The sequence below is a fragment of the Clarias gariepinus genome, chromosome 21 (assembly GCF_024256425.1).
Source record: "Clarias gariepinus isolate MV-2021 ecotype Netherlands chromosome 21, CGAR_prim_01v2, whole genome shotgun sequence".
NCBI classification, from domain to species: domain Eukaryota; kingdom Metazoa; phylum Chordata; class Actinopteri; order Siluriformes; family Clariidae; genus Clarias; species Clarias gariepinus.
The window spans coordinates 24,161,953-24,188,122 of record NC_071120.1 but is presented as its reverse complement, the minus strand read 5'-3'; the positions used below and the strand labels follow the sequence as shown (position 1 = coordinate 24,188,122).

General features: G+C 36.2%; 1 protein-coding gene across 3 annotated transcripts in view; it reads right to left on the bottom strand.

Moving 5' to 3' along the window:
* Positions 1-2,789: 2,789 nt before the first annotated feature.
* Positions 2,790-26,170, bottom strand: part of LOC128509435 (apoptosis-inducing factor 3) — a 34,406-nt gene continuing 11,025 nt past the window's right edge. The window contains exons 2-21 of one of the 3 annotated variants that reach the window (XM_053481173.1): positions 23,968-24,192; positions 20,564-20,777; positions 20,213-20,322; positions 19,966-20,075; positions 19,832-19,876; positions 19,634-19,730; positions 18,382-18,494; positions 17,868-17,954; positions 16,755-16,846; positions 12,369-12,499; positions 10,273-10,388; positions 8,102-8,173; positions 7,659-7,722; positions 7,488-7,564; positions 5,883-6,000; positions 5,675-5,773; positions 5,435-5,510; positions 5,115-5,219; positions 4,304-4,321; positions 2,790-4,085 (exon numbers count right to left, since the gene is read on the bottom strand). In XM_053481173.1, the coding sequence (XP_053337148.1) occupies positions 4,043-4,085; positions 4,304-4,321; positions 5,115-5,219; positions 5,435-5,510; positions 5,675-5,773; positions 5,883-6,000; positions 7,488-7,564; positions 7,659-7,722; positions 8,102-8,173; positions 10,273-10,388; positions 12,369-12,499; positions 16,755-16,846; positions 17,868-17,954; positions 18,382-18,494; positions 19,634-19,730; positions 19,832-19,876; positions 19,966-20,075; positions 20,213-20,322; positions 20,564-20,777; positions 23,968-23,998 (1,818 nt within the window). In that variant the 5' untranslated portion in view covers positions 23,999-24,192 and the 3' untranslated portion in view covers positions 2,790-4,042. The remainder of the gene's footprint in view (positions 4,086-4,303; positions 4,322-5,114; positions 5,220-5,434; positions 5,511-5,674; positions 5,774-5,882; positions 6,001-7,487; positions 7,565-7,658; positions 7,723-8,101; positions 8,174-10,272; positions 10,389-12,368; positions 12,500-16,754; positions 16,847-17,867; positions 17,955-18,381; positions 18,495-19,633; positions 19,731-19,831; positions 19,877-19,965; positions 20,076-20,212; positions 20,323-20,563; positions 20,778-23,967; positions 24,193-26,170) is intronic. The other 2 variants (XM_053481174.1, XM_053481175.1) reach the window with 2 other exon arrangements.

Genomic DNA, 26,170 nt, shown 5'->3' with positions numbered 1-26,170 from the left:
GCGTTATTTGCAATCCGAGGTTCCACTGTATTAGAATTCCAAGTCCACCCACAATTCTGACGTCCAGTTAGTTAGGTAGCGTGGATATCTAGGGATGTCTAGGGGAGGGTTTAATTGCTATGATAGCTTAGAGGTTTGTTAGAGAACATTAGTGAACAAACAACATCATGAATCCCAAGGAATACACCAGACAGGTCAGGGATAAAGTTGTTGAGAAGTTTAAAGCAAAGTTACAGTAGGTCACAAAAAAAATATCCCGGCTTTGAACACTTCAACGGAGCAGTATTCAATCCATATATGGAAAATGAAGTGAGTATGGCACAACCGCAAACCTACCAAGACATGGTATTATTATTCCATGCTACCATCATCACTCAGCGAAGTTTGGCCCATAATCTGTTAACTTAACGGTTTCGCAAGTACGGTTCATCATGATTCACCACAAGTTTTGGCGCTGTGATTAGGTTTCTGCGCGTCTGTCCTCGCATAGTCAAACCGCATAGGTTAGATAGAAGTATAACAACAGGAATAACAGAGGGGGGCGGGTGCTGATACTTACTGTAGTATGAGGTTTCAAAAAACGTGCAGTGCTGCAGGTCTAAATGAGCAGAACTCAGAAATATTTATGTTCAATCAACACAATTTTTATTATTGTTTCCTTTTTAATTAATAATGGAAAAAGCAATCCAAGAGTGTTTGAGTATAAGCTTTGTTAAAGTATAAGCTTTATGTAACTGAGGTTTTTTAGGTACATAAATAAGATAACATTATCACCAAATAATAGGTTTACCTTAGTGTTTGTTGTTTAAATACGTTTTCCTGGTAAATCTTTTAAAAATGCATTTTACATCCTCAGTCCTTTTCTAGCGATGCTGCCTAACTTATTAAATGTCTCCCGGAGGCGATTAGTTCTCATGCTTTTGTAAGTTTTATAATCGCATCATTACAAAATAATTACAACCTCATATTTGGGTAAAAAAAAGGTTTTCTATTCTGAACAAAGAAAGCTGTGCTTTATCCTTTTGACTCTTTCTTCTTTTGTATTGTAACTACTGATACATTTAATTAAATTATATTATTACCCCAGTTCATTTGTCTTAATTAATGGCTGATTATGAAGTGTTTAATTATACAGATGCATAACTTCTAAGTTGATGATGTGCCGTGCTAAATAAGAACATTATTGTTTTTGTATTCTGGAGTGTGTTATCTCTCACACCATGGCACTTGGCTGACAGTTAGAGACTGATCTTTGTCAGTTAATGACACAATATTTTTTTATCTGTTTATAGTTATATTAAATATAGTGGAACATGAAACATAAAACAATCATGTTACAGCTGCAATAAACCTGAAACCTTCGCGCACAAGTCGTTCTTACTTTTCTGTTCTGACGTAACATTGATTGGTTAAATTTTCTTGTGTATAAATATATGGATTTAATATACAGTATACTGTAAATATATCTGTAACATGCATAATTTGAGATGAAATTTATGTATAAAAAAAAATATATATATATATATACTTTAATAAAATACTGTATATAATATTATTTTAACCCTGTCATTCACAAGTTAGTTAACAAACACACAAGTTTTTTGTTTGTTTGTTTTTTTTAACCCAAAAATGAATGCTTGGGGTAGTTGTGAATCTTCTCCATATATCACTTTATAAAAAAGGGAAAGTTTATGGATTAGGAATACCAGAAGGTAAACTAGATACTAGAACAGTATACAGGAAATTTACATATTTTTGAACTTTGAAGTTCTAAAGCATTTAATGTTAAAGCCTATATTAGAGAATTATTTTTTCTTATTAAATACAGCTAAAAATGTACATGATGTACTCACTTTAGGGGATTTAAAAAACGCTTCAATTAAATCCTTAGTACATTCAAATTTTCAATATTCTGTTTAAAAAAAAAAGACAATGGAGTTCATTTCAGTGTACATGTTACCAAAATAATCATAATTTGTAATTTTGTATTTAAAAAAACTATAAAAAATTTTTTAGCCACTCAGAATCACAAATAGTCCAGAGAGTTTCTGAAATGATTTATGTTAAAGTACTGTAAATGTATGTTATGTACAGTATAAGTTTAAGTTTTGTATAAATATTTGAAGTGTTTTCCTGCAACATAGACTACAAAGTGTCTAAAGATGCAATTTAAAAATTGTTTATGTACCAACCTCAGCAGCGACCTCATTTCCCCTCTCGTCTGTTCCACCCACTCAACATTCAGCATCAGCAGTAACTAATCACCATCCTGATCATCTGTCATCATCTGCACCTGTTTCTCACTGGTTTATGCCTTAAGTTAGATGTTTTTTATGCTTGAATGATTCATAGGTCACAAACAAAAAACATCCTTCTGAAACTGCTCAGGTACAGGGACTGGACTGGAAACGAGAGACGAAGAAGTCCTTTAGGAAGCCTGGAGAACTACAGTAACTATTCCTTAAGACTACATTACAATATAAGAAGGTCTGGTTCTTTGGAAGCAAAATATGAAACGATGATTTTTGAAAAGGACTGTATGCTGATAAATATAACTGATAACCATTGGTATTCAATTTATTTTGAAGCGGTGTTAATGTCGTGGTGTGTATGCACATATATTTATTTCATATCCTTACAGTACATATCGATTCAACTCAATACCAGTGTGGTGGAATTTAAAATAGATAAGTTTGTCCATGCATGATAAACATGGAGGCAACAAATAAAAGTAAACAGAAGGATTTGAAACCAAATAATTTTATTATTTTTGTTTTCAACAGCACAAACCCCTTTTAAATGAGCCTCCTATCCCTGAGTTAGTAACAAAACGGAGCTTCAGGAGGTCAAGACTACCAGTTCGGCATTCAGAGCTATTGCATTCTATCTAAAAATAGACCTATTTATCAGTCAATCAATTAATCAATCCGTTAATCGATAAAAGATAACAGCAAATACAAGCTTAACCTTTTATATATCGCTATCAATACTATTATTATTATTCCTATTAAATAAAGCTTTAAATATGTTATATTATTTTTTATACTTTTTGTGCAATTAACCAGCAAGGCAACCAAAGTTACCATAAGAGGTACATTATATTAAAGAGCTGTTAGGGCCTGATGCCAAGGGAACATGCTTTTCTCCATTAAAAGGGCCCTTCAAGCTACTGATCTTTTGATTTTATTAGACATTTCTACTGTACTAGTCTTCAGGCCAGGTTTCGAACTCCTTAATATATATAAAAAAAAAAAACATTCACTTACAATAAAGACCTATGGGACGCTCAAATGTCCACTAAACAGCGTGCAACCTGGCCGTAGTCCCACTCCGACTCGACTTCAAGCAAGACATACTGTACTGTACAGAGTGTGTGTGCGCTAGTGATCACATGTCTAACGATTAGCCTTTATTTATAAATATTCAGAGTGATTTTTTCCCCCCGAAACAAGGTGCGATATCATAGCAAACGTACCAAAGTGGGTGTACAAATATGAAAGCTGCAGATCTGTACAAAGGCCAAGTACAGTGTGTGATCTTTAACGCCGTAGCTAATTGGTAGCATTACAAAGTTGCAAAGTTTTAGTAAAAACCAAAACCATCACATCATGTTACAATGCATTTCCAGGTAAGAACTATTTACAGTGTTGTATGTACAAAAAAACAACAACAAACAGTTCCCTATTCACTGGCCCTTTATAAACATTGTGTACAGGTAGTTCCTTGGTGCCCAAGTGGAAAAGGCCAAACTCAGCATCACATCAGCTTCCGAAACCCAACGTTCTCTCGTAACAAAGTGGCTCTGGTTTACTTTAAGGTTTGTGTTGAGTGTGGGTCTGTTCGCAGCTTGGTGAAGGGAGTCCTGGTTTTGTTTTGTTTTTTTTGGGAAACATGCCACATGTTCATGCCACATGTGAGCCCAGATGTGGCACTGATGTATGCAGATGTGCAGGAGATTCTTCAACTATTCGTCCCACATGCAGGGTCCCCAAATCAGCAGCACTGACATTAAACAGCTCCAAATGAAAGCCTGGTGGATTTCTCACTGCAAACCTTTATCTATCAACCATGAGATATCGCCAGTCCTGCCGAAAAAAAAGAAAACACAAACAAATGGAAAAAAATTTGTAATGGTGTATTACAAGTAGAATGAGTGCATTAACGTAAACCTGTGTCGTTATCAGTGAAAATGAATCAGCAGAGTAATCCACCAATCAGAATAGAGAATTCTACAACGATGTGGTATTGAGTAAAGGTACTGTATTATTATAAAATTGAGACGAGTGTATATATGCGTCCGTACTTGCCGTGGGTGAACATCCTTTATGTCGTGAAGGCACAACAGAAAACAAAAATAAGATGCTTGGTTGATTTTTTTATACTTACTGTTTAGGTACTAAAAGGAACGATTTACTAATTTACTAATATTATTAAGATTTTACTACCAAGTCTTTGATGACAAGTCTACAAGATCTGGCAGAGGCCTTATGGCAGATGCCCTTCCTGTCATAACCCACACAATGTATCCAAATACAGTACTGTGCAAACGCCTTAGGCACATGCTCACACACACATTCACAGGTAGTCCCCAACTTATGAACGAGTTCCATTCCGGGAGCACGTTTGTACGTCTAATTTGTTCTTAAGTCCGACAGAGTGAGTCTTATACACCTTTGACATGAATGTACAATATAAAGCAAACCAATCCACTTGACTAAAAATATACTGTATATCAGGTTTAACAAGGAAATTAGCTTTTTTTTTTAGCTTTGACTGTTGCACTGGCTTCTTTTTGGCATGCAAAACCCAGCATCTTTTATTTTGTTTGGTTTTCTTAAACAAAATGTATAAATAAATAAATAAATATAGTTTGCACTAAAATTATAGTTTGTACTAAAAACATTTTGCACAGTCCTGTAAGTTTAAAAGCACACATTAGACAAATATATAGTATAATTAACATAAGTTAACTATATTTATTAGACATGGCACCTGAGGATTTTAGGCCAAGCATAACATTGCCATAATATTAACAGAAAACGTGCGTAAGATGCAAGTCTGGACCTATCGACAGCTCCTGGAGTTCTAGAATTAAAAAAGGAAAATGTACTCACTCAACATCGCGCTTCTTAATCATCTTTCCAGAACCGAAGACTTCTGCGACCCGAGACACGATGGGGTCATAGTTCATACTGGCCACGGCGATCACCTCTTCACTCCTAATGAGACGGTGGAGTCGAAGAAAGAACCAGAAACAGTCCATGAACAAAGTCGTTCCAGAGCAATAATTTGGGGGAGATTCTCCATGCCAGAAGAAACACAAGTGCATCCAGAACTGAGGGCTAATATTCTAATGTTCTTTAATATTCTAATGTTCTTTAATATTCTAATGTTCTTTAGGAGACCTGTATGGGGTAAAAAGTTATTTCCTTACTTTGTATAAAACGCCACAAACTTCAGCTCGTCAAGGTCTCCCTGGATGATGACATCATCAAAGCCATCCCCGTAACCTTCAACATAAAAAAACAATAATGTAGAATATACAAACATATGCGTATTAGATTGCTGCAAATAAATGTCATTTAGTGGAGGGGAGGTAAAAACGAGACAAAAAAATGCTTGAAGAATGTTATGTCGATTTATGTGCATGTTACACACGTGGAATGTTCTTTACCTGCATAGCGTACGCTTTTTCCAAACATAGCAGTCCAGAAATAAGGAACCGTTCGAATATCTGAGGCTTTTCCCATCATTCCCAGGGCGGCAACTCTTCCTGTGGAGCAACAAGTGTTGCATTTGGACTGCAATAATCGGACACATGCACTTAATCTGTCCACTGGTAAATATGGATATATATGTGCGTGTTTGTTACTGGTGCTTACCTTGGACATGGGCCATCTGCCAGTGAGGGATGTTCACCTTCTTATTGCCGCGGAGAGCCAACGGGAACGTCACTACGTCCCCACCAGCAAACACTCCGTCCATGTTCGTCTGCATCATCTAAGAAAAATACAAAGATTTTTGATCATCATTTAAACATTTAGCCAATAAAATGATATATATTATATATATAATCATATATTGTCATTTTTAGGGGCATATACTGTATAACAATATATAGGGGAAGGGGTATCACTATGGTTAAAGCATTGGACTACCAATCGGAAGGTCCCAGGTACTAACACCTCCACTGTTGGGCCCTTGAGCAAGGCCCTTAACCCTATACTGGTGAGATGTATAACGTATAAAAATGTAAGTTCCTCTGAATAAGGGCATCCTCCAAATGCTGTAAAATGTGTTAATATAAACCTGTGAATTGGCTTGCAGTTAGAATTACTGCCTAAATTGCTGTCATAGGAAATAGATCAACATGTACTGTACTGACCAATCAGAATTAAGAATTCAAGAGCATTTTTGTGTACAATGAGAAATGATAAAGACATTACACAACGGTTAGTTCTGATCGAGTCAAGGATTTAAAGCAATCCATCAGTGCTGATATAAAGCATAACAGCACTGGGACATTTAACTATATATATATCAATCCAGGTCACAGGTTTTCTGATGATCGTTAATTACACTAACTGTCGGTTTCAGCATGGGTGTAATTATGACGGTTTGACCTGTAGTACTGGAAAGAGAGGAGAGCAACTTCCTGCCAAAACCCATAATCAAAAATTATGGCTTCTTAAACACCACTTTGTCTTCATAGTAAGTGCTTATAAGTCATTCTGAACTGAGTCTGAACCATCTATGTTGTTCTCTTCACGGCGAACGTAAGCTACAAATCTAACTAGCTCCTAACACAGGGCTGAATCCCAAATCCCTCTCTAACCCCTGATCAAGGTGCACTACTTAGTGTGTGGAACAAGGGATTGTACATCCTACATACTGCACTAGCTTTCCATTTTACGCTATCCGGGATTCAACCCTGGAAATGATCTGATATTCTAAAGTGGAATAAGTGGAAATATAAAGTAAATCTTATATGTTTTTCAGGATTATTCACCACCTCCATCTTTTTATCTCCTTACCATTTAGCTACATATAATTATCAATACAAGAATATTTATTAATGATTATTATTATTATAATTTACAACTATTTTATTTTCACCCCTGTTAATTACACTAACTGTCGGTTGCCAGCTCCACCACTCGCGGTTAATTAGTTCCACCAGTCGCGGAAGGATATGTGTGGGCGGAGCAAAACTGGTGAAATAATCAGAACATATAATTATAATCTGTTGATAATAAATGTTGTTTCTTAAATGGCTCTTCCCTCGTTTCCATGGCCACATCACACCCGTGCTGATATTCAGCACAACAGCACTTGTCAATTGTTAAAAGCCCTATACAAATAAAATTTTATTGAATTGAATTGATTATTGTTTAAATATCACATATGTATATAATAATATTAAAAATAATATTAAAAAATACTGTATAATAATGTCACGTCTAAAATAAAGTACTGCGAATATATACCTTGTTCACAGTGATGAATCCCTTGGAGTCCATGTGCAAACCACTTTGTTTGAGAAATGCAGTAGCAGGTGTTGAACCTGAGGAGTCACAGCATCACAACATTTCTTAAATCAAGTGACTATCAGGGTCGTAATGTGTACTCGCATGTCAGATTGTCATTGTGAGACTCACCTGCGCCGATAACACACACGTCTGCTCGTAAGACCTTGCCACTTTTCAGCACTACTTCTTTTAACTAATGGAAATCAGGAGAGAGAGAAAAGAAAGAGATCATTGATCACTATAGGTTCATCTACAGTACTATACAGTATAAACTACTCTATATAAAGTCAGATAAATCCATCCACTATTTAAAAAGGAAAATAATATTATTGAGTAGCATTTTGCTCTTTGATCAGTTGTGCTCTCCATCTGAGACAAGACAAGCCATTCCAACTGCTTATGTACACCACTTCCAGACTTACACAAAGACAGGAAGACAGAAGGAATACAATATGAAAAGACAAATGGAAAGGTAGAAAATGAGTGTGAACGGGTGGAAACAGATAGAGATGAAGAAAGAGTCCATTCATCAGAGCCCTTCTCCAGCAGAGTTTCTCTCACTTTCTGGATACCTGTCCATGATGGCCTCTCATCTCGGACACCTCGTTCAGCATGTAGAACTTCACCCTGTTCATCTCGAACAGCTACGAGAGGATACACGACAGATTACTCAAGAGAACATGACAAATAATAAATCATTTTGTCTTTAAAGTAGCTGAGAATATTGGCAGTGAAGCTATTCTGCCTAAATAAATACATTTTTTGTTATAAAAAAAACACTTATATTTGTATCAATTGTCTTTAGATTTGGTTACACTCCACCATCTGGTGAATATTTCATGCTCATGCTCCCAGAACCAATGATCCAGTGACAACTCCATAGATGTGATAACTCGGTCATTCAGTATCTTTGGATTTTAGTCTTAATTCCATGTAACGTTGCTGAGTCTAGACTTGAGCAGCTGAAGCAACCCCAGATCACAACACTGCCTCCAGAGGCTTGTACAGTAAACACTATGCATGATGGGTGCATCGCTTCATGTGCTTCACTTCCTCACCCTGACGCACCCATCGCTCTGGAATTGGCTGGAATATTGCTCCAAAGGCCAGTCTTTATGCTTGCTATCAAACTGAAGCCTTTTTTTTCTGATGAGTCTCACTAACAAGTGATGGCCACACAGCTATTTAGCTCCGATCCTATGTATAAGTTCTCATCACATTGTGTGTGTATGGAAATGCTCTGACATTAGCTATTGCTCTGATTTCTACTATACAGTAGATTTTTTTTATGAAGAGTTATAGTGTTCTCTTTTAATAATTTTCCAACCACGCTTCTTTCAAGACGTTGGTTCTGCACTTAAATCCCTCCAGTAATGCATGGATCTTAAACTCCTACAGTAGTTCCAGTAATTTTAGATCTCGTTAAGCAGCGGTCACAAATACCCATATGAAAGATTTTTCAGCATTTCCTATGGTCTTCTTAAGGCGGACTCATAAGAATCCAGCATTTGTAGCCTGGTCATACTGTGGCTAGGTCAATGTTCCTGTCCAAGATTTTCTCAGAACGTGGCATGGAATCCACTCTTCTTAGAGCGACCTTGGATGTGCCTTTGGAACAACGTACGATGTTTGTGGATCATTTAGATTGAGAAGACATTTCCAAAAGCCCATATTCCTACGGTGGCTGTAGGTATGGTGTAGGAACACATTAAGTTGTTCACGGTTCAGATAGAGAGTGGATAGCCTCCAGTTTATATACCATGACAAAATGTGCCGACAGACAGGAGATGTTCCCACTAACTACTTGAGAGTGCATATGGGTGCTGTACGACCTTAAAACAAAAACTTTCATAAGATAAACTTATGAAGGCTGTAGGAAGGTCCTAAGACAATCTACCGGCCAATGTACGATAGAAAACTCAACTTTTTACTATATCAACTTCCTAAAGAGGCTGTAAACTATGATCCCCACCATGAATGTCAATGAACTGCAGAAGTCGGACGAACAGGGAGATTCGTAAGAACCCGTCGTTCGTCAGAATATTTGTGACTGAGGTTTCAGTTGTTTTCTTTGCTTGATGCAGACTGATAACCTGATCTTTTTCGGCCAGGCGTTGTCTAAACACCTTCTGATAAAATCAGATTAAAGAACTTGGCAGCACTGTATATGTTACTGTATCATTCAGTCTACATAGTGAACATAGTGAGCTGACGCAGTGGCTAGAGAGACAGCGTTAGTGTCCTTTTTTTTTTTTGGTTCTATCTTCTTTATTTTGTGCTGATTCTCTCTGTCCATATTCTGCAGTGATTGACTGATTTACACGTCTTGGAAAAGCCCAGATAAACCCGCTCAGCATTAACGTCCCGCTTTATAACACACATTTGCAGGCAACTCTGAAACGCTGACTCCGACACTTTCAGACTTCTGCCGCAGACAAATGATGAGTTTTGTGAAATTATATCCAGCCTGACAATGTGGGTTAGGGCTCAGGAACTTGGCCCTGATTATGGCATAATATATCATATTGTCCTTGTTCTGCTTCTTGTTTAGTTGGAAATGTTTAATACTGTACCACAGCACAAAACTTATCTTATGTACACTATACGTATTATCACTTACATTTTCGGTAGCTGCGCAGCATACAGTATGCTATAATTGAGCTACAAGGCAGATGTAGCTAAAAAATAATTATGAGTACAGGGAGTCGACATTAGATAATAAAGGTAGCGATGGCGTCCTCACCTTCATTAGCGCTTTCCCTACTTTCTCCCCCAGAGCTTTACGGAAAGGCACGGCTTCAATGCCGATTACAGAGACCGAGTGAGCTTTATCCGTAAGCGCAGCCGCCACCTCCATACCTGGACACAAGAAAACTTATTAGAACAAAAATAAATAAATAAATACAAATCTGGCCAAAAAACAAAAAGCCTATTATTTTGTATCCAAACATTTTTGGTATCTGAAGTAAGCTTTTATGGCTGATAACTAAAGCTCGTTAACAACAATTTTAAGAATATCACATTCTCAACAAAACATTAAGCTCCTTGTGAGATCTTGTTTTACAGCAAAACTTGATAAATGCCATTTTCAGACTTTAACTTATTTTGGCAAATTATTACACACAAGGTTGTCTATGATGTGAGCTTTAAGTTGAAATCCGCCATAACCTTATTTTTTTAAGCTTTAAACTTCCTTTAAGCTTCATTTGAACAAGATTGCCATGATTGGTTTAAATGTGTTTAAAGGATTTTTGGGGAATGTTGAAGTCAAATAAAGGACAAGGTATGTGTCTCTTAACATTCATGATACAGGATGTCCTGTGAAATAGGACATTTTGTGATCTGGATATTGTACGAACACCATGTTAAATACTTGACAAAGCTATGTGGGATACTGTAGTGTAAGCACTGTGGGAAAGCAGAGAAATAACATGAGAAAACTTTAAATGTACACAAATGATGTGTAAAAGAAACATGAGATGCACATGCTGTGTGTGGGAAGCTGTTGGTTATTTGGTGCATGGCTGTACTATGATAGCCAGTGCGTAATAAATAAATAAATAAAATAAAATGAAACAAAAACAGTTAGAGATGCTGTAAAGTGAAGTTTTTGTATTTTTTATAATGTTCCTCATGATCTTCAGCAATCTTTGTAGTTAAAAAAAAAAGTTTTGTGTGCACCAAAACTCTACACTTTTTTTCTTGATCTAATTTGCTGCCATTAACTTCTGTTTAACTCGCTATAGAATCAAGTGTTTGCAAAATTTTTATTAAAACTGCATACTTAAATAACCACATACTTACTTTATTTTATTACTTTTATTTATTGTGATAAAAATGTGTGAGATGGAGTTATATAGCATTTGAAAAAAAATCTAACTTAATTCACCTGTATATTACCCAAACAATTTTGATAAGATATTGTGGCATTTCTGCGTTTTATCACCATTGTTACTCAAACATGCACAAAATATTTAATATGTGTATAATTCTTAATTCAGTAAAAAAAAAAAAAATTTCTCAAAAACTGCAAAAATCAAATTTTGCTATGAAACTGTACTTTGCAAAAGTCTTAGACACCAAGTTATTTTCAGTAAAAAAAAAAAAAAAATAATAATAATAATTATTATTATTATTATTATTATGTACAAACCTATAACCTCACTATTTCCAAACAAACCTTAAAATTACATTACAGAAGAATATTTTTATTCCTGTAAAGAAATAACATATTAAACTAAAATATTTTTTTAGATAAATATAAATAACTGAAATTAAGGTAGGCTTCTGGGTTTTGCATGAAAATAGAATTAGTTGAATGTGACAAAGTTAACAGAAAAACTCTGGCATATCCTCCAGCACACACAGTAAAACCTAACAGATGTTTAACTTACAGTACTGTAAAAACATTTTGGGAATAAACAAAAATGTCATAATGCTTTTGAAAACATTTCTACATAAAAAAAACTTCTAGCAGTAAAGAGTAATTAAATAAATATATAGTCAATATTTGGTGTGAAAACTCTGTGTGCAGTTTTATAAGTAAAACAGCTGTTAGTTTTTGCTTAGCATGCTGGAGAACATGCCTAAAGTTTTTCTGGTAACTTTGTCACACTCGCTTCTTTCTATTTTTATGCAAAATCCATGAGTTTTTTTTTTTTTTTTTATCTGTAAACAGGCATGCAAATATTCTTAAGTTATATTTGAAAATAGTGAATGGTTTGAACATGTTAATTCTGATATGATAAACATATAAAACAAAATTGCTACTAAAGATAAAATAGTGCCTAGACTTTTGCACAGCACTTTACTACTGCAGCATTGATTATTGGATCTTACCAACAAATGAGGTCCCAACTATGACGGCGTTCTTGCTGCTGGCCAGTCTGGCTATACTGTTTGCATCCTCTGGAGTTCTCAGATAAAACACGTTGCTTATGTCTTTGCCTTTGTAGTTTATTAACTTGGGTCTTTGAGTAAAAGAGAGAGACAGAACAATGAGTTCAACATATGCCACTTTTTAACTCATCGACATGATATACAGAATACTGCGTGATATACAGTACGGAAGAATATTTACAGTATGCCATGCTTTAATTTTTTTGTCCTGGGACCATCTAATAAATTTGGGGTTGTATAGATTTATATTCAATTACAAATAAAGTCTCGTAAGGAAGGAATTAAACACTCAGGGTGTGACATTATATAATATTACAGGTAATCCCTGACTTACGTACGAGTTCTGTTCTGGGAGCACGTTCGTAAGTCTAATTTGTTCTTAAGTCTGACAAAGTGAATCTGATATGCCTTTGACACAAATATAAAATGTAAATCATGCCGATCCACTTGACTCAATCTGCCTCCTTTCCCCACACTGCCATCATGTCGCCAAAACCATAAAATGAATCTCACAGTAAAATGTAATAGTGTTTGTCTCAAAGCTGTTTTCCACTATATTGGACTGTGAACTCCACAGGACAGACATTTTCTATCATCGTGCTTCCGGACTGATTCACTGAAACTGGTGAGGCTGACTTATTTCTCCTGCACCCCCACACGCACACACACATTCAATATACTGGACCTTAGACATTTTATATATTCACTTACAAACTAAAAATATTGTATATAAGTATAAATATTGTATATCATTATTGTATATAATTATACAGTATATAATAATATAAATAATCGTATCTGGTTTAATCCAGTGTCTTTTTTTTGTACAATACACATGAGCTACTTCTGTGATTGAACTAGAATTAAAACCACTTTCCGTTTGTATCATTTACATTTACATTTAGACATTTGGCAGACGCTCTTATCCAGAGCGACTTACATTTTTATCTCATTACACATCTGAGCAGTTGAGGGTTGAGGGCCTTGCTCAAGGGCCCAACAGTGGCAACTTGTGGGGTTTGAACCTGGGATCTTCCGAACCGTAGTCCAATGCCTTAACCACTGAGCTACCCCTGGCCCCAATGTAGCGATGGAAATTTGTAACTTGAGTGTTCGTAAGTCGGGGACTTGTTGTAATAAGTAAAAAAAAAATTTTAACTCTTTCTTTGCATTAAGGGGAAAAAACCTAATACAATCTCAGCATTGTTTGTCCTTTAATTCTAGATAAATTGTCTCCCTCATCCAGGCCAGGATATTTCTTTACAGACAAGACAGACTCTATTGATTTGCAGGTAAAATGAATGAATATTTTTCTCCATTTGTTTTTATTGCCAATTTATTAAAGAGCCTCAGTCACAGCCAGGAAATGAAAGACGGTCTGGTGCTGGCATGCATACTGACATTCTGTATAATGAATAGCAACATTCAATCTCGACTCAAACTCAGGTTACATTTGGGTCGCATTGAAAAGCTTAAGGGTGATGAAATGTCTAAACATCTGCCGTATGCATACAATTTGAAAGATGCGCTTTCAGAAAAAGGGGTGAATTAGATCATTAGGGAATTAATCAGTTTGCCAGAATCCCTAGCCAAAAAACAATTTGCTATCTTGTTGAGGTTTTTAGATTTTTAATCATGTTTAACAGCATTGGTAGGTTTCTCGACTGCCATGCGGAAGTCCCGGGTTTGATTCTCAGCCATGCAGTGCCAGTCTCAAGCCTGGATAAAATGGAAAGGTAGCATCAGGAAGGGAATCCGGTGTAAAACCTGCTTTTGCAGTGAAATACTAATAACAAGCTTAAAAGCGTTGTGGAAGGTAAGATGGGAACACATCAAATTTTTAGTAAAATAGCTGTTTTATGAGGGTTACATCAAATAAAATCACGTGCACTGGCAGTGCATGCAGTATTTGCATTCAATCTGTTTTTGCGTTCTGTTATTGGGTTCTGCATAGATCCTAGTTCCACGGCAGGAAAATAAAGCCAAGCTTTAAAGAATGATGAGGCAGAAAACTGTCCTGCACTGGATCTGGCTGGTGCTTTGATTCTAGTTTTAAGGCAGGTTGCATTTTTTATTCCTAGCCCAGATATAAGCTCCGCTCCCAGCTATACGTGACTTGCTCAGGGTTATAACTCAAGGCATACTGTCTCATACATAGCTCTGACTGACCCTTCAAATGGAGGCACTTCCATCCTTTTTCCTTATACTACAGGATTACAATAACTGAAACTCATGGCTCAGAACGATCTCCTTTTTGATGTTATTAATATTATGTAAGATTAAGATATTATTTTCAACAGGAAAAAAAGTTTCAAAGGAAATAGAAGTGTATTGATGTATATTCTGTTATTGTATGTATGAATAAGTAATACATCCAGTAAAAAGGGAACAGAACAGCGACCCTAGTGCAACCTTCACAGCCTGGGCAGCAGGGGAGAATGAGAGCTGAGTAAGCAATTACTTCCTCATGAATCAGAGAATTTTCTGTTCGTGTCACCACTTCAGAATGCCAAAATCCCCCTCTATAATTTCAGATCATTTATTTATTTAGGACTCAGCTGAATTCTGACTAGGGCAGAATGATTAATGGTGTCCCTGCTGGAGTTACGAATCATAAATGGAGAAACTGTAATAAATAAACAACACATTTTCTTGTATAATGTCGACATTTGGACATTTTACCAAAATAATGTACAGTATATATAAAATTAAAAGTTTTTTTTCTCCAGATGTTTCTATCTAATGTTAATGCTGGTTATAATACTTGTTATGTTTCTCCTTGTTTTTTTTTTAATGACATATATTATGGGCCACAAACATGGATGATATTCATCAAAGGGGTACTGGTGCTGAAAAGTGTCTCACTGCCTTGGTGAAAAAGTGAATTTTCAGATAGGATCATATAACACCATTTTTTATAATACTTAATGCATGTTATTTCCTGCTCCATGCTTAATTTTTGTAAACATGCATACACATTTATATTTTTATCAGTTAAAAGAAACACATTTACTAAATACAGTTTCATGCCCTTTTACTGTATGTCCGTTCAGAACTGTTTTGAATATAAATCTTTCAACGATCTTAACTGTCATTTAGATGAAACAATTTAGATTCCGCATCAAAAGACATAAATCTGAAAAAGTGTATTATTCTAAAATGCTAAATTGTTAAAATATTGCAATATGAATTTGACATGGTTACGGACACTACAGATTTTTTCGTCTGGGGTAAAAATCCTTCATTTTGTACGGAATGCTTTAATTTAAGCAAAAATTTGTACCGGTCATATACTTCTAGAAGCTTTTTAAGTATCAATACTCTTAAAGAAATATGAATAATTTGTATTTTAAATTATTATTGTTTGACGGAGACAGTATAACGCTGAAAATGGCCATTTTGGGGAAACATATAAAATCATCTCTCCAAAACTTGCCCTTTTTTAGGGAAGCAAGACTGGTCACTTCTTATGTTGCATAAACTTTAGAAGTAGCTTCTTTGGCACACATATTTCCTTATTATATATATAGCATAAAAAGAAAAATTAAATCAGCACCAGTACTGTGTTTTGGCCGTTTCTACAGTAAGTGAAGGAAGAAAGTGAAGGAATGATGGTTTAAAAAAATGTATGGTTATCTTTGAAACATATAAAACCGAAGTGTTAACAGAAAAGAAATTGAACAATAAATATTTAAATGCTGTATGTCACCTCCATCTATTATCTATCTATACCTCTTATCCCATGTAGGGTCACAGTTGCCCTGGATAGTACCATAACAGCACTCAAGTACACACACACACACACTATACCCTACGGGCAATTTGTAATCACCAATCAGACTACAGATCATGTCTTTGGAGTGTGTGAGGAAACCAGAGCACCCACCAAGCACTTGTACACATATAAACCAGAGGTGTGTTTCGAACCCTGGGAGTGCGAGACGACAGAGCTAACCATTAAACAACTGTGCCAACTGTTTGTAACAATTTTTTTCTTCAATTAATAAAAACTTGCCCACTTGCTGTAGGAGTGACACATCATCATTATTGTTTTCTATTTACATTCCTTACTTAATAATATGGATTCATTCACTGTCTCATGCTTTTACATTAACCATCCAAAAGATGCTTTCCTTTTGCTTTAACTGGTTATTAGTGGCTGAATAATATGCTGACTTGACTTAAATTAGGAGGCGGATGTCTATTTTTCAGGGAGGATTGCTTTATGATTTGGACAATGAAATGATTTACAATATATACAGTAGCATTACATCCTAATGTGACCTTTAATACAAATCAATACATCGGGTCTTTAAGAGAACTTACCTGCTTCCTGTTGCAATTAAGAGTTTCTTGTACTCCATCTTATAACCATCTTGAAACATTACTGTCTTTGTTTTAACATCGATTGACACAACCTGAGAAGGTTAAATCAGCAAGAGGGGAAATAAAAAAAGAAACTCTTAGAATGTACATGAATACAGTAGAGATATATTGGAATTAGACTGACTTAAGGTTACTTTTTAGTGTTTAGTATGTGTACATAGCGTGTTTTAAGAATCTTGTGCTCCAGTACAATTAATTGTAAATTTGTCTTATTTAAATGGATCAACAAGTTGGATTAGTGTACTCTAATATAGTGTTCTTACTTTGCATCATTAAGCTTTACACCATAGCCTCACTGATTATTTTCACTATCACAGCATGTCTCTAAGGGTTTATTTATTTTAATAAATAAAAAGTTACGGTGGTGAGCAAGTATTAAAAAACATATGCCATGTGTATTAATTCTCCCTGTGCAAAAAAAAAGGTGATGTCACTAATTAGCCCCAGCCTATCAGGTGCTAATTAGACTCAGCCGGTTTAGTTAATGGGCAGGACAAATAGGTGGCAGGACTTTTATTATGACTACATTTAGGAATTCTTGTTTTAAAGTGAGTTTAAAGTAATTGAATTGGGAAATTTCTGGAAATGTTTAGGAAGCAATCAGGCAGGTATGGCTTGGCAGATGTCTTTTTAACTCTACGCCCCAGCCGGATTCAGCAGGTTTTAAAGAACAAGGGACGTCATACTAAATACGGATTTGTTGTGGTAACAAATTATTTTTATTATCTTGGGTGTCATAATTTTACTAATTTATTAATGTCTTTAAAAACGTTGAATTTAACTTTTGCCCCAATACTTTTGGCCCCCCTCCGTAGCTCTGGGCCACTAATTTGATTGGTCGAGTGGCATTTCATGAATGATGATTCTTCGCATCGACACTGGGTTGTTTCACTGTGTGTATCATTCATGCTCTTTATCTCGGTTCACCAAAATAAAAAATATATAAAATTATATTAGATTAAAACAATCTCAAATAAATAGCGATTTTTCTTAATTATTTAATAATATTTATGCATTTTTTTAAGTTTAGAAGCATTGATGGATAAACGGCACCTCTTTCTCCAGCAGTAGTTCGATGTCGTGACTCAGGAAGAACTCGGTCGAGCGCAGTTGTAGCTGCTCAGCTGTGCTTTCTAACGACTATGAAGACAAAGCAGCACTATCACACACTGTAGTATAAGGACCAAGCAAAGGTTTGCCTAACATATGAATCCGATTGATTTTATTTTCGATCAACTGGACTGAAAAGTTTTTATGTTGAATTAAATTAAACCCACAAACTCAGCCTAAGACATACAGTATTTGCTAAACATCATCAAGATACCAAACTTTCGCTGCCAAACACGTCATGTGTGATCAACTACAAGTTGGCAGAAAACCTGGAAAATGGTGTATATTAAATCCAAGTTCAGACAAGAAACTACTTTAGCTGGGAACTGTATTTTAGAGCAAACATTAAGGTTATAGAGTAAAGATTTGCAGTAAGAACAATTTTTTTTTAATCAGACCCCAAGGGGAATGTGTCTCTCCTCCACTGAGCTGTGGTTTGCAATGACTCTGTACAAACCTTACTCAGTTTAGGCCTGTCATATGGAGGGTGTTTGTCCATGGTGCATATCACAATGCGGTCCGTGAATCCTTCCTGTCTTAGCGTCTCTGCACACACTAATGCAGCAGGGCCTGAGAGAGAACATAAGATAGTCAACAAGCGTAACTCTGGTCCAGAAATGCAGTTCTACCAGCCAAAATTCTACCAGGAAAAAACATGCTGTCTTTTGGACCCTTATACGTGAAATTATCTCATATGATGTCAGACAGAAGCCTCCTGCTGGGCAAATCATTTAACCAGGTAGAAGCATCCTCCTCGGCAAGGATCCATATTGGAAACAAATTTCCTGCATCCTTATTTTTGGCAGAAGCCTCCTGCTGTGCAATGCCCCCTGTTAATCAGAAGCCCCTGGCTGAGCAGAAGCATTCTGCTGGCAAATTAAAAATTAGCCAAGAACGACTATTTGGGAAATGTCCCACTTTGGGCAGAAGTCCCTGGCAGAATTGGGGTCTCCTGCTGGACCTCATGGTTGAGAGAAGCCTGCTGCTTTTGGGGCTTTCTCTTGAGCATAATTGGGTAGATGCCCTTTTGCTGATCAAAGCCTCTTGTGGGGAAGAAAACATTATTTGGGCAGATGCCTTCTCGGTGAAGATGCCACACAGTGGGCAGAAGCTCCTGGTTGGGCAGAAGCCTCCTCTTGATCAAAGCTATTTTAGGCAGAAATCTCTGCTCAGACAGATTTGTCCAGTGGGGCAAAGCCTCATGTTAGGCAGAAGCACCAGACTGGATGGAAGCCCATGTTCGCCCTGAAACCATCTGCAGGGTGAAACTGTTTGTTGGACAAAGAGCCCTGAGCAAATGCAAAGCCCCAGAGGCTTTTGGTTGGGAGAAGCTGCAGGCTGGGCTGAGGTCGTCCCCTGGCTGATGTCCCATGTTGGGCAGAAGTCCAAGATTGGGCTGAAGTTGTCCTCTGGCTGATGTCCCATGTTGGACAGAAGCCTTTAATTGGGCTAAGCCCATACTCTGCAGACATCCACAGTATGATGAGCAAAGGCATATTCTTCTTGTCTTTGAAACTTTGAAGTTCAGTTTTATGGAGAAAAGGCGTTTTTCAAAACAAAAATCACTGATCTCTACATTAACTATTTGATACACACTTGTCAGAACATATTGATACACATTTATTGATACACATTGATTATGCACTTATGCATCAACTTCTTGTTGCTAAGATACTGATTATGTCCAAGCAGGTGTATGGGGTTCTAACCTGATCCGATGATGAGAACGTGGCTAAGGCTTGTACTGGAGTTGATGACGGCTGAGCACTTGGCCATGGCCTTTGTCCTTCTCTGCGTCTGTAGAGCCTGTCGCAACACACATTTGTAACAAGAACAGATGCTTGTGAAGGTGCATCTCTGCTTTTACTCAATTCACCTTCACATGTCAGACTGAAAGAGTGTTTTACCTGTTTGTTTGCCCGGATGATCACCTTCTCCTTTTCAACTCTGACCTGTGGCAAAAAGAGGTTCAATATCAGAGACCTGACATTGAGTGGAACTCAATATTGGTAGCAGTCTGGGACAAACAGATAAACTTCACCTGAAAAGTGGGCAGGCTGTCCAGACCTGGGAAGTCCTCGATGTCTCCAGTTGCGATGTTGAAACAGGCTCCGTGCCACGGACACCGAACATGTCCCTTAGACAGAACTCCTGCCACAGGGTACAGTAAATGTTCAGCTCTATATACGTCCAATCCATAAATGTTAGCACTCTCTGGATAGTCAGTTTCATCTTTAAAGCTCTTTCAGCACCATTGCTGAGCAGAAATGATAGAAAACCTTCCTCACCCTTAACCAGTGGTGCCCCATAGTGTGGGCATTTGTGCCCCATGGCAGAGAATTCTCCATGTTCCTTAATGAGCAGAGCTCTGCCGGGCCCCAAGTCCACCTCACGCATTCTAGAAGATCCATCACATACACACACACACCAGTAAAGAAATGCTCTAGTACTTTTAGTTAACTGTCTGTGTTACACCTTGACGAGAAAAATTTACACTTCCTTATAATGCAGTGCCTTAAATAATATTCGCCCCTTGGTCTTTTCTTATGACTTCTGATTATAGATTGTTGTACACAACATAATAATTTCATCCAACACCAAAAGCAAACAGAATGTAAATAAAACATGATTTTACGAACTGTCCGTTCTCCAGGTCTTTGACGTGGCACACTGTGGCCTCGATGTAGTCTCGGTGTTTGTGCGATGGACGCAGGACAGACGAGTCCTCATCCGAGCAGTGACCCAGTGAACCATTCGGGCGGCACTCCGAGAAGGGACTCGCTTTACCGTTTGGAGACATCAGGTCCGCTTCCTTCTCCTTCTCCAGGAGAGTGAGCTCAACTTTGACCTCTGCTGCCAAGGCATTACATATACAAAAGTTGTGAAAGATAGAACATTTTCTGGTTCCTTTTAAAGCACACACAGTATGTGACAAGATATGGAGATTTAACTATTGTCATTCTTAAAGACGACCAATGTTGTAGACATTGAAATAAACAGATTTTAAATGGTATACCCCAGACTGACTTAAACGCCCTTTGTAAACCAATTAGTTTACTATTAGTTACCATTACTTATTTTTGTTTAACTTAAAAAGTAATTCTGCCCTTGGTTTTACTAGGTTGATGCATTTTTTTACTGTATAAGTTGAAAAATGATTGTGTTCCATCGCAGCCAGTGCGGAGCGTGATTTTTCTCTTGCGGGTTGGAAAAATGTGCTGAGAACCCAGGGTCTTACGCTTTAATCTCCGAGAGAATTCTCACCTGCTGAGCGAAGCTTAATTAAAGTCAATGGAAAATCATAAGAGACGACAGAGTCGGCGGTGGAGAAGAAAGAATGCTTCATAATTAGTGACACTGTGGCAACTGAACGAGACCCGGCGCTTCAGTATACGCCATAGAGTGTGTTTTTAGTGTGCTCGAAATGCATGGTTTCACTAAAGTCCCATAATAATATGGCAATACCATATGGATAGCCAATCATTTCACTTAATAGATCATTAAATACAAAATAACATCTTCTAAAGACTCTGCAGATATCTTTATAAGTACAAATCTAAGACATGGTGGTGTGGAAAAAATGTCATTTACAGAATAATAGTGGCGTTGATGGCTTAGAGTGTTAAGGCTGAGAGATACTGATGGGCCCTTGAGCAAGGCCCTTAACCATGTCTGCTCCAGAACTCTGACCCCAGTCTAGTAGTAAAAAAGGTGGGATATATGAAAAATAAAGGATTTCACTAAGCAGCAATGTATATGTGACGAATAAAGGCTAAACTTCCCGCTGAAACCATTACCAAGAAAATTTGTTCCGCAATTTTTTCCTGTAAAAGAAGCTTTAAAACTAGACACTCCTTCCAAAAATGCAGATATCTCAAACTTTAGCAGCATGTTAACAAATAATATCAATACTTTCTTGTGTTTATTATTAGGGTTCGGTTATGTAGAGCCTCCACCATACAGGTCGCTGTGACTATACAATAAAAAGAATAACTTATTTAAATGAAAAATATTGTCAAAACTACTGTTATAGAAAATGAATCTCCTAAGATTCGTTATGAGGTCATTTGATTAAAGCTTGTTTTTTTTGCGAAATGTTTTCTATGAATAAAATCTCAACCTTAAACCCATATCCAGTTCTTCAGTGATGTCACTCAGACTTAGTGATGTCATTATATATAATTTCAAAACATTGATCCAAACTGTATAGTGTAGCAGAGTGCTATAATATTCTAATTCTTAGTATCATTATTTTCTCTTAATTCCTTTGAGGGAGAAATTGTGCCAAAAAGCTAGAAGTTATGCAAATAATAATTATAGGTTGAATCTGAAAAATGTCGCCTGGTAAAATAGAGTCCCTAAATAAACATGAATAAAAATAAATAAATAAAAATAAAAAACTGTTAAAGAAAAAATATATATAATTTGTTTTATTTTTAGATATTGCATACTACAATTACAAAATTATCTCTAAACAAGTACAAATATATTGAATATAGTGACATTTATCTACACTTTCCTTAAAAAAGATTACAACAAACCAAAAACAAGATTATTAAGCTTATTTGTAGTCAAATGTTACTTATATTGCAAGCGAAAAATTTCTTGTTCTGTTAGCAGATCATTTTGTTTCTTTCAAGAAGAAAACTAGTGGAATTATCTGCCAATAAAGCAATACATTTTTCGCTTGCAATTTTGGTACCATTTGCAGTAATTCTTGAATTGCAAACGAATCCTTATCATTACCAACAATGCTATTTAAGAGTTAAAAGGAACACACTGTTATATCTGGAAATTTTTTTAATTAAAATATTTCAACGATCTTAACTGTCATTCAGATAAAACTCTGCTAATTTAGATTTAACATAAAATGACAAAAAACATAAAAATGATTTTTTTTATGCAAAATTGTTAAGGTATTGCAACATGAATTTAATATGGTTACAGACACTACAGATGGATATTTTACTAGTTTTTACTTAAAAACTATTTAGGCAACAATTTTGTACAGGTCGTGTACTTCTAGAAGTTTACACCAATTTTAATATCAATACTTATAAAGAAATATAAATAATTAGCATTTTAAATTATTATTGTTTGAAGCGAGACAGTGTAAAGCTGCCATTTTTGAGTCACATAATGTATGAAATCATCTCTCCTAAAAAACTAAAGTTAGGAACTTGAAATATTTAGGGACGCAAGATTGGTCACTTCTATATTGCATTAATTTTACAAGTAATTTCTTTGGAACAATATCAGTGTTATAGTATAACATAAAAAAAAATATTAGGTAAAAAAAACTATACAACTTAAGTCCCGCCTTAAAGCTCCAGGATTATAACCAATGACAGGCGTGAATGAGGTCTTGTAATGAATCATAATGCAGAAGGCGGGGTTTGTGAGAAATATATGGAAGATATAACAAACCTAACTTAACACAAGCTTACTGAAAAGATTTGATACAATTAAGTACAGTATATTAATAATTACATTATGTGTAAATCACATGAGCTTCATTACTTGAGTATAAAACTAAAGGAACAAACATTGTGACTTCACCCATATGCCCCAGAACTGTAAAGCTTTTGTTTCACTGATTATCCTTAAACTGAAATTTAGATTTTTTTTTCATCATAATAATAAAAGGCATACGATGTCATAGTGTAGGTTCACTCTCTTTGATCTCACTGCTTCCTAAAAATCCTGCGATTACACTCTGGCAGTTAAAAAAAGCGAACCTATTGATAAATGAAACCATGTTTCTAACTTCAGCAACTCCAAATATATAAAAAGAAATAAAGTACAGAACAGCGATACATTGTGCAACATTGTGCAACACTTGCCACTCATATTCCCGTCTAATCCCTATGAAACACAGAGAGCAATTGAGAGCATTAAAATTCCTGCTATGAAAGCGACAACACACAGGGGGGCAGGTTAGACCGACCTATATATAGGCGGAGAAAGTGCCAATTATTACAGGATTTGAGGTTTGTGGGTAGGTGGAGGTGTGCAGAAGTGAGAAAGAAAGCGAGAGAGTCACCTGTTTTGGGTTTGGAGAGGCATCCTCCCATGGTGCGCCCGCAGTGAAGCCAGGAGGCCTGGTGATTGGGAAGCCCAGGGAGGGCGCACGGGAGGGCCGGGCAGGATCAGACGCTTAGACTGGGCCACAGGGAGCGGAGGGAGAAGTGGACACAGTGCTGCAGCAGGGAATTCTGGACCTGCTCGGCCCGTTCAGCCATATCACAGCTCAGCCACTACACATAGCCTGAGCAGGAAAGAACAGCATGGTTAAAAAAAATGCATATAAAAAAGTCACACCATGGTATAACACATACATTCATTATCCGTACAGTAACACACTTTTTGGTTTGTTTTGGAAACTTGTGCATGTCAGCCTACTGTGCATGTCTTTGGAGAGTAAGAGGAAACCAGAGGACCCAGAGGAAACCCACCAAGCATGGGAAGAACATGCAAACTCTGGAGGTGTGAGGCCAATATGCTAACCACTGATGGACACCCGTGATATAACCCTCCTCCCTGATATTATAGTTTCTGAATAGACTATTAAGATGCTTTAAATTTCTTAAATCTTTGACTTTATAATCAGCATGCTGCATATCACACAGCATTTAAACAGAGAATTTCAGCCAAAACACAGTATAGGTGCTGATTTTTTATTTATTTATTTATTTATTTTTATACATATAATACATAAAATGTGTGCGCCAAAGATGCTACTTCTGAAGTTTATGCAACATGGAAGTGACCACTCTTGCTTCCCTAAAAATTTCAAGTTTCGGATAGATGGTTTTATATGTGACCCAACAATGGCCATTTTTCAGCTCTTTAGTCTCGCTTCAAACAATAATCATTCATAATACACATTGTTCATATTTCTTATATTTATATATTTAGTATTTATACTAAAGTTGGTGTAAGCTTCCAGAAGCATATGTTAAAATTGGTGCTTAAATATAAAAAAAAAAAAAAACTTAAAACCTGAAAAATCTGTAGTGTCCGTAACCATGTCAAATTCATGTTGCAATATTTTAACAATTTAGCATTTTATAATAATACACTTTTTCAGGTTTATGTCTTTTCATGTGAAATCTAAATAGACCAAGTTTCATCTAAACGACAGTTAAGGTCGTTGAAAGATTTGAATTCAAAAAAGTTCCGGACATTACAGACATAAAAGGGCATGAAACTGTATTTAGCAAATGTGTTTTTTTTTCATCTGTTGAAAATATAAATGTGCATACATATTTAACAAAAGGCTCCCATGGATCGGGGGACAAGAAGCATTAAAGGTACTGTATTATGAAAAATACTTTTATATGATCATATCTGAAAATTCACTTTTTCACCTACAGTAGAGACACTTTTTAGCACCAATACCATGTTTTGGACAGTTATTAAAAAAGAAGAAGAAGAAATAAAAATCCATGCTGTTTTTTATTCACTTTATCTTATGATTTGAACATATGCTAGTGTCTACACAATGAAAGTCCTTTTAGCTTCTTCAACCAAAAGTTAACAAACTGAAGCTGTCCAGTTTGTCAGTAACATGACAACCTACACTGATCTGATTTGTCTTATTAATGTCGGTAATCTTGAGGCTGTGGAAAGGATGAATGTGAGAATATGAATAAAACACACAAAGACTTGAATATCGTTATGGTCAACCATGCCATGGTTTATTTTCCTAAAGCTCATTATCACTGATGTGTTTTAAACTATATATTTTGTAAACCTTTTGATACTAATTGTTCATTGCTGGGTTAAATATCTCTACAATGCATTAATGATATTCTATTAATTTTGTCTAAGGTTTTTATTATTAAATTCTTTTGGTTGATATGAATTGTTAAAAATTAAGGATAAATGACAGCTAGAATGAAAACCAATGACGATCACGTCCACCTTAAATGAGTTGCGAAACTGCAACTAATAAAGGAACTAATCTGATAGTCAGTGTTAAAAAAAACAAAACCTGCCGGGGCACAGTGTGATTTAATAATGGGAAAATAGGTCTCCTATACTCCTATACAGCTCCATACGATCTGAAATCCACAATACACTGCAGCTACAGCAGAATTATTAATCACCCTCTCTCCCGCTGTGGTGGAGGTGTCAGTGGTGCATGCAAACACAGCAGAACCCCGAGCTCCTTTGTTAATCAGCATGCAGATTGTTTTAATTTGGCGACCAAGACAATCCTGGGAATGTGATTAAGTTGTCGA